The sequence below is a fragment of the Equus przewalskii genome, chromosome 2 (genome assembly GCF_037783145.1).
Source record: "Equus przewalskii isolate Varuska chromosome 2, EquPr2, whole genome shotgun sequence".
In the NCBI taxonomy this organism is placed as follows: Eukaryota; Metazoa; Chordata; class Mammalia; order Perissodactyla; family Equidae; genus Equus; species Equus przewalskii.
The window spans coordinates 72,624,162-72,636,631 of NC_091832.1; the positions used below are offsets into that span (position 1 = coordinate 72,624,162).

The 12,470-nt window shown below is 35.1% G+C and overlaps 1 protein-coding gene across 4 annotated transcripts in view; it reads left to right on the top strand.

The window, feature by feature from the left end:
* FSTL5 (follistatin like 5) overlaps window positions 1–12,470 on the top strand; it is a 718,252-nt gene that overhangs the window by 42,267 nt on the left and 663,515 nt on the right. For all 4 annotated transcript variants that reach the window (XM_008519642.2, XM_008519644.2, XM_008519643.2 and 1 more), the window contains exon 2: window positions 5,094–5,235. In XM_008519642.2, coding sequence (XP_008517864.2) covers window positions 5,110–5,235 — 126 coding nt within the window. In that variant the 5' untranslated portion in view covers window positions 5,094–5,109. The remainder of the gene's footprint in view (window positions 1–5,093; window positions 5,236–12,470) is intronic.

The window sequence follows — 12,470 nt, forward strand, 5'->3', positions numbered from 1 at the left end:
TCATAGCATGGCTTGATGAGAGATGTGTAGGTCTGTGCCTGGGATCCGAACTGAAAACCCCAGGCCACAGAAGCAGAGGGCTTGAACTTAACCATTAGGCCACTGGGCCAGCCCCTAATGTACTTCTTTTTTTAATCCATATAAGGATATTATCCTTTCTTTAATCAATAACTATTTATGAAAAGGTGAAAAGATACATGAGCGAGACATGTCGAAATTGCAGCAGAGAGAGTCAAAGCCCCTGTGAAATTGACAGGGAAGTTTTCACAAAGGAAGGGACTGGAACTTTCTCTTGAAGGCCTATAGTAGTTTTCCAGGATGGAGTGAAAGACAGTGAGGGCACTCCGGGTGAAACTCTCAGGATACTCGATGTCTCTGTAACATTTGCTAACGATGGACATTTGCTTCACCTTGCCATTCTTTTCACTCATAGACAGGATACCACAGTCTCCTTCCCCATCTCAAATGCTGCATTTTGTTCCTAAGGCAATACTTTAACACTCTTTGTTCGTTTTCCTAAGTGATTAGAAGTGAGACTCTAGAGAATGTGTAAACAAATCAAAATCCCTCAAATTTGAGTCTACTAAATAATGTAACGACTCTAAATCCTACCACCATAAGCAATACGGCATGTTATGCCATATGCTGAAAAGAATAGTTTGATTCAGAGAAAAATATTATTCTTTGAAGAAAAGAAACGTCTGTCCATGCCTCTTACCATTTTCAAGTCTAACTTTGTTAAATCCAATGTTAGGCAGATACTTTTTAGATACATATGCAGTTTGTTTTCTCTTGGTTAGTAATGAGGTCGTCTTCTGGTGCCTCCATATAAATGTTGAGGTTACAGGGAAAAGCCATAGGATCATCATTGCACAATCTGTTCCAGCTGGTTTGTTTTAGTCACTTGCTTTTCAATGTTCTTACTGAACTGTCAACAAACTGCCAATTAATTATGAAAACCTAACAGGTTGTCAGAGTTGCTATGCTGAGAACATGAGATTGCGAGTCAGTATATCATGGGATGGATTACTGCTGATTTACAAACAATTTCCAGAACACCTGCTGGATGAATGAACTTTTAAAGATATAATAATGACATCTTTGGAATCTGTAGCTGAAGAAAAATAAGAAGATGATAATTATTTTCTCAGCATCCATCAAGAAGAGCCATCTTTTTGTTTAAGTTGCTATTTCATAGCTAAATAATTGGATTCAATTGTTTTTATTAATAATAAACTCTGACAAGTAGCCATTCACAGATGATAAACACAGAAACCAGTCATTGTCCTTTGTCTTGTCTAATACTGCACTGCTGAGCTCAGATACCTGTCTGTAACAGAAATCAGAGTTCTCCTAAAAAAAGTTATCTGACTTTCAATATTATTTCTGTTTCACTTTATCTGTGATGCCAAGTAAATCACTCCAGTTGTATGATAACTTTTGCCAAGATAAAGCATTTCTACTTATATTTTTGTACAACTTGGTATTATTAAGAAATTTTAAACTTGAAAACCACAGGACTATCAATTAAAAAAGTTCATCATGGTTAATAATATTAGAGAAGTAGATTAAAATAGTGCAAATCAGTTGCATGCATTGAGCTGAAGACTTACATGCTGACTTATTTTTATCAGCTTTTAATGGAATTTCTTAAAGCAGATATTCCTATCCTATTGTCTTTTGGCAGAGAAAATATTTCAAGAGATTGCTGATCTAATTATCAATGTGTGGAAATTTATTCACCCAAGATTTATGAGATTTTTGGTCATTTATTAAAAGTTAATTATTCATTTGCTCTATGTTTTATAGTATATGAAATGTTTGCAGCCATGTGGAATATATATGTGTGTGTGTGTGACAGAGAGAGAGAGAGAAACAGAAAGAAACAGAAAGAGAGAGAGGGAGAGAGGGAGGGGAAAAGACAGAGGAGAGAGAAAGAGAAACCCTTAAATGAGGACTTTTAGGAAATGGATGGCCTCACCTCTACCCAGAGTTATGAGGGACAGGGTTGTTGCCATGCCTCTAACCTCCCTCTCCTGATTGACAACAGAATGAGACTAGTATTCAGAGCCATGAGAAAATATCCCTTCCTCTGAACTGATCCTGTTTGCTTTATTCTTGGGCTCTATGTTGGATTTAAAATATTCCATCCAGTTGTCTTATAAACAAATATTTACCTCTGAGAGAAAGATTAGCCTATACATCAAAATGACAGCAAAGGGATGGATTGCAAATGAAAATATTTAGTTTTCTCAGGTTAGTTTTCAGATGTTTTGTAGCAGTAGTGGAAATAGGAATTGTATTTAATGCTGTCAGGATTTAGGAAAACTCGATCTTTCTTTTACCCTTCAATGTGGGATGACATTCATTTAATGTTTAGTAGGTGCCAGGCAATTTGCTAGGTCCAGATGATATAATACTGAAAAAAAAAATAAAAACAGGAAAAACACACCCCAGATCCCTGTATTCATGAAGTTTGAAGGAGAAGACAGTTATATAATCTGGTGAAGAAGGCCAACATTATTCAAGAAATCATATTAATGATGTATAATTTAAAGAAGATGCCCTGAAATGAAGGAAAATTGATCTATGAGAGTGAATTAACTAAGAAATGTAACTCACACTTGGTGTTATGGGGAAGGATTCTTAAAGGATATGTTTGGCATGTCCTTGGGTGATAAATGGGGGAAAATAGTATATTTCAAGTGGAGGAAATAGTGTACAAAAGCGTTGTAGTAGGAATGGACAAAAGAAGTTCAAAGAACTCAACAAAAATTAGTGTGGCCAGGGGCCGGCCCAGTGGTACACTGGTTAACTTTGGGTGCCCTGCTCCAGCAGCCCAGGATTCACTGGTTTGGATCCCAGGCACGGACCTACACAGCACTCATCAAGCCATGCTGTGGCGGCTTCCCACATACAAAATAGAGGAACATTAGTACATATTAGCTCAGGAACAATCTTCCTCAAGCAAAAAGAAGAAAAAATAGTGTGGCAGGAGAGAAGAAGAGAAATTGAGAAGAAGAGAAAGATATGCAGAACCTAGACTCTGTGGGAACTTGTAGGCTATGTCAGTGATCTGTTTTTTTTATGTTCAGGGTAAATGAGTATATCCTCAAATTATTAGCAAGGGCAATTACATCATGATGTTTGGATTTGATGTGATCCTTATGGCAGTTTGTGGAGAATGGATTGAAGGTGCACGTGCACAAATCTGGAAGACCAGTAAAGATGTGATTGGGGCAGTTTAGGGAAGAACTAGTGCTGATGGCTTGAACTAGAGTTGTGACAGTAGATTTGGAAAGGAACTCATGTTTGGGAGATATATTTTGAAGGTAGAAGTAACAGAACTTAGTGATAGATTTAATATGAAAGTTCAGGGAAATAAAGATGTCAAGGATGTCTCCTGTGTTTCCTGCTTGAGTAAATGGATGAATGAAAATCTGGGGAAGAGTGACTTGATATGTGGGGGTTTGTATACTATGAGGAGTCGCTTTCAAAACACGAAGGTGGAGATGTTAAGTAGGCTGGCTATACCAATCTGGAGTTTGGATGGAAAGAATACATATATTTAAAACCATACACAATGTTGAAGTAACCAGGCTGAGTGAATGGAGTAGGAAAGTGGCTAGCAATGAGATTGGATAAAATATAATATGTCGTGGCAAAGGAGTAAGATGAACTTGCAAAAGGACTGAGAAGTAGTTTTCACAAATCCTACAGAAACAGAAGACAGAGATCATAGACACCAAGTAAGGAAGCCATTTCTTGAAAAAAGAAATGTTATTTTTATAGAGTGATGAGAATAGAAACATGATTGAAGTGGGCTAGGGTCAGAAAATGAATAGAATGAGATGTACGACTCTTTCAGAAAATTTACAAAGTAGAGGAAAGAAATTATCTTCAAACATGGGTGATTTGGGTACGTTTAGGATGGAAGAAAATAACTGAGAGAGAGTTTAAAATACAGTAAATAGTAGGGTCAATCAATTGGTTAAGCTTCTCAAGAAGTAAGATGTACAGATTAGCTTAGGAAGATAAAGAACTCCTATGTTGTCACAATAGGGACGGAGATGTGTTGGTGACAGTGGTCAAGTGGAATATAGTTGAATGCAAAGCATAGATTTGTTTGTTTGGGAAAGGACTTAGCATTCATATAATAATAAATTTATGCCATTTTACAATTTTTCTGATATATCCAAAAACATAGAGCAGTGGAAAGAGTCTTAGGAATTTTAGTTTAAAGCACTTATAAAGCAATTTTCTAGGAAGTGCCTTTCAGATACTATTGGGAAAATGCATCCATAACTCAATATAACCCATCTGCATAATTTCTGTTGTACCTCAGTTTAAGTACCTACCATAGAAGGCTAGTTTATCAACCTCTCACCAATCTTTACCAGTGAATTATAATAGCTATAGTTTATTAAGCATTATTCATCAAACATACCTAAAGAGGAATTCAAGATTTATAAATATGTTGATAATTATATTCTACACAGGTGCTTCAAAAATTAGATATTGGGCCGGCCATGTGTCACAGCAGTTAAGTTTACGCATTCTGCTTCTCTGCAGCCCAGGGTTCACCGGTTCGGATCCCGGGTGGGGACATGGCACTGCTTGGCAAAAAGCCATGCTGTGGTAGGCGTCCCACTATAAAGTAGAGGAAGATGGGTGTGAATGTTGGCTCAGGGCCAGTCTTCCTCAGCAAAAAGAGGAGGATTGGCAGTAGTTAGCTCAGGGCTAATCTTTCTCAAAAAAAAAAAAAAATTAGATTTGGTTTAATGTTTTCTTTTTTTATTTTCTTTCAACCTGTTTTTATTAATCTTTTCCTCAATATATTTTTGTTGTCCTCTATATTTCTATTTATTAATGTTGTGTAAGGCTTGCTGAGTTAAAAACAAAACAGTATTTGTTATGATCAAGGGTATCATAATCTTATTTGCAGATGTTTGTCTATTATGGATTCATTTGGCAATTGCCAGCAAGTTTTGATTACATCTATGAAGACTTCTTTGTGCTATTAAATATTTCTTGATACATTTCTTAAATACATAATGCCTTTTTCTGATTGCTTTTAATGTTAATTTTCACAGGTGAAAAGCAATAAGGATGTTTAAGTGCTGGTCAGCTATTTTGGTTCTTGGATTCGTTTTTCTGGGGTCAGAAGGAAGGCCGACCAAAGAAGCCGGGTTTGGCCTTAAATCCTATCAACCTCTAATAAGATTGCGACACAAGGTACAGTCACGATTCTGAATCTTCTCACAGTGCCTAGCAGTGATAGACTGAACTATTAGTTATCTGGTTTATTATTCACTTAGGAGCACTTATTGTAGGATATGCTGTCAGAATGTAATTTCTAAATAGAAAATGCAAATTTTAAAACATGAAATGGTAGTAATTTTGGAAATTTACAATTTTAGGAATTAAATACTTCTTGACAAATATAGAGATAGCTCATTAAAAAAATATCAAAGTTTACATGAAGCAATAGCAATGGATGTGTAAAAATAAGTCAATACGTTACGATCTAATCAATCAGGTAGTTTCTATTATTTCCATTGGTTTGCAATATTTTAAACTAAAACAGAAGTGTTAAATTCTTAAACTTGCCATAAAGATACACAGAAAGGATGTCTATACCATCTGGAGATATATAGGTTGGCAAAGTATTAGTTTTTGTAGAAATCATGAAACACTAATTTCATCAAAAATCATAATTTTGAGTTGTCTAATATTGGGGAAATACTTCACTTCTTTATGTTAAGTATTTTCAAGTATAAAATAATTTGACATTTGGGCATACTATAAATTATATATATTACATACTTTTAATAGATTAAGCTACTGCTTTTATTTTAATAATAGATCATGATACTGCAAACAACATACTCAAGCAACTTTTTATCCAAATAGAAGTTTATAATACATTTTGGTTTGGTTAGAAAAAAGATAAAATATAATATGCTGATTATGGGAAAAAATATATATTTTGAAATTTCTTATGCTTCTTATCTTTAAAAAATGCTTTTGAAAGAAATGAATATATTTATTTTCTCCCATATGTTCAATACATGCTATTGGCATTTACATCGCATATATTTTTGCTGAAACCCTTTCATAATATTGTAGTATTTTGATAAAATAGCTAACTTTTATTGGGATTTTTATGTGCCAGACACTAGGCTAAGCTCCTAAATGTATTATTTTATTTAATCTTCAAAATAATCATATGAAGATGTACCTATTTTCATTTTATAGATGAGAAATCAAAATTCTTAGAAATATTGAGATTTTCTGAATGTAATGGTTATTAAATATATTAGTTACCTAGTGATAACATGCAGGATAGGTTTGATAACCAGAAAAAAGAAAATAAGTAAAATATAAAAATATACTTCAATGTCAAAAATAACTGTAGAAATTCAGTCACTTATAAAAGTAAATAAGTTCTTAAAGTTTCTAATCTGGGTAAATGCAATTGGAGAATTGGCCTTGTTCCACTATCTTTCAATTATTGTTTGTGTCCCCTACCTCATGACTAACATTCAATTTTATCTCAGCCCAAAGCTTAGAAATAATACTTTCTTTATGAAGACTCTCAAAACGCATTATTAATACAACATATTGGCTCATACTGTTACAAATCCAGTGAATATTTATTCTTTGCTGTTTGTCTACCCTAAGTTATGTGTCTCGAGGTCAGAAACTATGCTTTTAATCATTTCTTTCCCGGTGCCATGAACACAGTCGATAGTGTCTAATTGAATCGATTGCAGAAAAATGACAGGTAGATTGCGTGATTATGCTTTTTTGATTGTTCCTCTGCTCAATATAATACCACAGGTTTTTATGAGTTAATGTACATTTATAAACAATTTTGAATTAAATTTCGATGTTGGAGATGAATTGCTTATCATGCATTGCTGTGAGATTTATTAAACCTTTAAAGAAAAGAAACAACATGATGAGTTAAACCTGTTTTAGAAACATTAATACCCACCAAAAATGATCAGTCATCTCCCAATCTTTTCCATCTCTGTGAGTCTTTACTAATAGTTAGAAGTAATACGTGATTGCTGGTATTTAAAAGCAGAGAGGCAGAGAATGTCATGGTAACATCTAATTTTCAAATGACTTGGGACAGAGGTGAAATTAAGCTATAAAAGGCATTTTGTGAGTGAGTGTATGTGTGTGTGTGTGCATGAAAGAGTGTATTTGACAGGAGTAAAGAAGTACCCTGAGTTGTTTAAGTCCCTGCAAATGCCCCACCAGATACTTTCCACTTACTGTCAACCTCCCACTAGACCACCATTCCTTCCCCAAGACCTTGAAGATTAATCTCATTATAGGCTTTATTTTTGTTTATGTCAGCCATTATTAGGATCCCAGGAATAGTTATCTGGTCATTATTAGGATTCCAAGAATAGTTATCTGGTCATCTTTTTTCCACTGATTTCTATTCCAGTTAGGCTCATATGCTACTTCATTGGTGAGGCTCTCCCAAACCCTAATTGAAGAGGAAACAACCATATACATTCCCTAGCTCCCCTTTTTGATTTATTCTCATCCATAGAACTCATCACGATTTGTCAAGATATATATTTCTCTTATGTATTAGTTTGTCAACTATTTCCTTCCATTGTGGTGTAAGCTACTATTCGCCTTGGTTTACAGCAGCACCAAGAACAGTATTTGACACATGGTAAACATCCAACAAATATATGTGGAATGAATGACTCCATCTGCTGACTAGAATAAGACTGAAATCAAGATGATATATATATATATATATATAATTGTATTATATAGTTAATTATAATTAGTAATAAAATAAATAGGTATAATTTCCCTTTCTGTCATTTTATCAGAGTAAAATAAACAGAGTAATACTTAATGAAGTTTTTAAACTGAAGTATCTTGATAGCATTGCATAAATTAATTTCCTCTTATTTGTTATTTTTTAACCTACGTAGTTTTATTTAAATTGCAAAGAATATAAATATATTTCTCTAAGACTGAGGAAATGGATAAGGAGATTTTCTATTTGGATTAGGTTTCACTAATATTAAATATTAGTTATTGACTAGAAAACTATAAAATAAATATTAGATACAATAGATTTTGAATTCTGACTAGCCCTTTTCCACATTTCCCCAGAGAGGGGTCAGTACTTTGAATTTGAACAAATATGTGTATAGAACTCATTTTTACTAAATATTTCTGTTTCAATTCTATAATGAATTCCATTTTGGGAGCAAAAAGTGGAATGTGAGACTTTTTTTGGTCAGATTACATGGAAATATGGTAGATCTAAATATAATTATATACAAACATACATATGTCATTTAAAACTGTGTGTACATACAAATGCGATTGAAAATATATTTTTCTGTGTCTCAAGATAAAAATGAATAACACAAAGCTGGCCCCATGGCATAGTTGTTAAGTTCAGCATGCTCTGCTTTGGCAGTCTGGGTTTGTGGGTTTGACTCCCAGGCACAGACCTATACTGCTCATCAGGCTTGTGCGGCAGCAACCCGAATACAAAATAGAAGAAGATTGGCACAGATGTTAGCTCAGGGTAAATCTTCCTCAGGGAAAAAAAAATGAGTAACACATAAATCCATAATACTAATTATACAAATCTTAATTATAGTCCACATTATGTGTCTAAGGGAGCTCATCACGTTTCATCCAATGTATTTATCTGACAAGCGTTTATGGAACATGAAATGGAAGAATCCGTTAGCACTTTAGACACGTAAAATACAATTACCAAATTCGAATCCAAAAAGTGGGTCTTTTATTTACTACTTTAAAATAAAAATTGCACAGTTATATTGTGCTACCTGCTTTCATATACATTAATTGTTATAATTTAATTCTACAATAATCCTGAGATGCAGGGAATATTATTCCCATTTATCCAAATGATATTCTTAAAGCCCAGAGAAGTAAAATAACTTTCCTAAGGACAAGCGAGGGGAACAGACAGAATCAGTGAGATCAATAAGAGGAGATAAAAGCAAAGGTAGGCCAGTGATGGGGGAAAAGGACTAGAAAAAAATAAATGTGATGATAGTAGTGAACCAACGTGACACTGACCTCAAGGAGAAACATCTGATGTTCTTTCAGGTTGCTCCTCCTGCCCCTGCATAAGCACAACCATGGTATTCCCATACCTATTTCTTGGCCAGACTCAAATGAGTGTCTTCTCCTGAAGGTTGCAGTAGCCCTGGTTTAGGCCAGCCTCCCAGTGAAGACTCACTAGGAAGCAATAGGTACCACATTGGCTGCTGTCTGTAGCTGGGCGTCGAGCAGATTGTAGTGACTATTGATGGCCATGTGCATTTGTGAGAAAGTTCCTTGATGTTTCCCAAATTTTGAGCCATTCTCCAGAATTGGTGTATTCAGAGCAGCCCATACAGAATGTAACAGTGTCACCAGGCATTGACCGTATACCAAGTACTCTGTTAGCTTTATTCTATACACTGGGTCATTTAATTACATGAATATTCTCATGTGGTAACTGGTTTTATTGCTGGAGTCCACAAATGTTTAGTATCACATACCTAGAAAGTTAGAAAGCAGGGTTTAAGACTTAGTACACAGAGTCTAAATAACTTAATGCAGGTTACACAATGAGTACTTTTTGTAGTAATTTGGCCTGTGTGCCATATATTTCATATTCTTTCCCCATCTTGATCACATGGTAGCAAGGTCATGTCTTGGTCCCTTTGTGGATGGATGGGATTATGTGTCTAGTTCTGGCCAATGAGTTGTGAGAAGTGCCATTGAATGCATCTGGTCTGAACATTTGATTACAATTGTAAAATCTTCCAGAATTCTCTTTTTCCTCTAGCATGGCAAGCAGCATCTGTTCAAGGTGGTGACTGCTTAATCATCCCAAGTGTCTAAACAACTAGGATGAGTAAAACACCCAGGCAGTTAGTGTTTGTCTTGAAATGTGAAATGAGGGGAAAAAAAACTTTTGTTCTAAACCACTGAGATTTGAGAGTTATTTGTTATCCCAGCATAACCATAGTCTATCTTCACCAATAAAGACAGAACTAGAACTTCAACTCATATCACTTAACTGCAAATCCTGGGCTCCATTTTCTCTACTATCTTAGCTTCCTGTTCATTTCTGCTCTTTGGTCTTTTCTTACTCTCTTTTCTCCATTATTTCTTTTCTCTACTTCTTACCTTGCTGGTTCATAATTTCCCATCACAATTCAACCTCTTATTATATTTATAACCCTGTAATATGCTTGGGTTAGGGTTAGCATGTTACTGTATACCCTAATTGGTTGACTGTAAATCCTATTAGGATCAGGACCATATCTTACATCCCTTTTCTTACCTACAGAACTGATCATACTGCTGTATTGTTTGCTGACAATGATGATCAAAGTCAGGCTTGAGGGACGATCTTACAAAGACAGCAGGAGTGCTCTTTGAGTATACCTAGTGGGACCATTTAAAGACCTTAAAGTGCTTACATCTTTATGTGACCAGAGAATGCTATGTCCAGCTTCATAGTGCAGAACTGCTCCTGCAAACCAAAATTGCCTTAGGATTCCTTTACCTCCTTACTCAAAACGTCTATGAGAGTAGTTACTATGCAAATGGGACAAACAGTCTGCATAACTTACTAAGTCCAGAGAATGTTACTATGCACTGGAATACAGTATAATTCAAAGAAGCCATTTGTGGGAGGTGGTTTTTTTTTTACTTTTGGCATTAAAAGAATGATCAATGTGGATAGGCAAAGAGTGGCAGGAGAGAACTCTAGGGAAGGAGACAAACATTAAACAACACATCAAAACCCTGACTACTTAGAGGCTGGAAACCTTCAGGCAAACCCAGGAGCATTATTTCTTGATTGAGGACAAACTGTGCCATTCCGTCGGAAATATCTGACTGCTCGTAACATATTCAAGGAAAGGCGTTTTAAAATGTTAACCTATTTTGCAGAGGTCAGGAAGCAATTTGGACCACCATCTAAAAGCAAAAATGGTGGCAATGAGCACAGTGAGGGAGTAATGGTCAAATATTTAATTAATTAAATCTTAAGGAATAGAGTAGTTAATATACATTGATATATTTATTCCATATATATGCTAAGGGGTAAATATTATTAATGAATACCAGATATTTTTCGAATCAAATAAATTGTTTGAAAAATAAGAACATTTTGGAGATACGTTTTCTGAGAAATGAAATTCTGGTATTAACTGAGCTAGTTCCTGGAGCCTACTTTCCACAGGGCAATGGAAAGAGATCCAGGTTGCACCAGCACACACTGTAGGGTATGTTACATGAAAAGATCTATGAGTTGAAGCAGACTAGATCTATTGTATGGGCCGTAAACTTGACTGTTCTTTGCACCAAAGGAAGACATTATCTTTGTTATACTAGACAGTAAGTATTCCTGACCTTTGCTCTGCAAAGATATAATCTCTGTCTTCTCCAGCTGTAAACACACTTGCCCTTTGCTCCAGAAGGAGACATTATCTCCATGTTCCAAGGCCTCTTGCCATACAAACATGCTTAAATAGATGCTTAAGAACAAATGCCAGCTAGGGTCTCACTCACAAGATATACAGAAACACAGGGACCATCAAGGACTGTTTCCCAATATACATTGAGAGTAGCACCTCTAACAGGAGGTCAGAGTTGCCATCAAATATACCTGCCTAATGCCAAAACCAATGCTGTGTGTGTTTCAAAGTTGATTTGAAACCGAATACATGCTTGTAACTTCATCCTACCTTGTACCTGGTTTACTCTGTCCTTTCTAGAACTTTAAGGGAAAAAAAATGTTTTGTTGGCCTTTGGATGTGTTGCTTGCGTGTTTATCCCTTCAAACCAGGGTATATTTGCTAATCTGGGGAAAAGTGAGATGCGGTGGACTGAACTGCTTTGCTTAACAAAAATAAATCAATAAAGGGATTTATCTGACTTTTAAAATTCTCAAGATAAGACCCTACTATGGAAAATTGTCATTTGATCCCTTTGAGAATGAATTCTCAAAGCAGTACTATTATTATAGATGTGTAGGATGGTATGCACAAAGGTTGCTCCTTCACACCTCTGTCACCTTACATTAAAATATTTTTTGTAAAGCTTTAAAAGTAGCTATGACTTGAAAAAATAAATCTGCTTTCCATTAAATATTTGAAGTTTTGAAATGTTAAAAATGTGATGCATTAGCATTCTATTTACACTTATTCAACAAAATATAACAAAGTACTCAAATTTGCATAGTACATTAGAGCAAAGTTTGTCAGGATTCCAGAAAACTCCACTTATGCACCGACCTTGGGCACATAGGATGTTTTCTACCACTTTGGTATGGATTTTCAAGTGACATGAGTCATAATGCTTCCTCCTACCCAACTCAATAATTAAAAATAATTATCTTCTTTTGAAAGATAATATCTTTTAAACTAAGGACATCTTTTAGT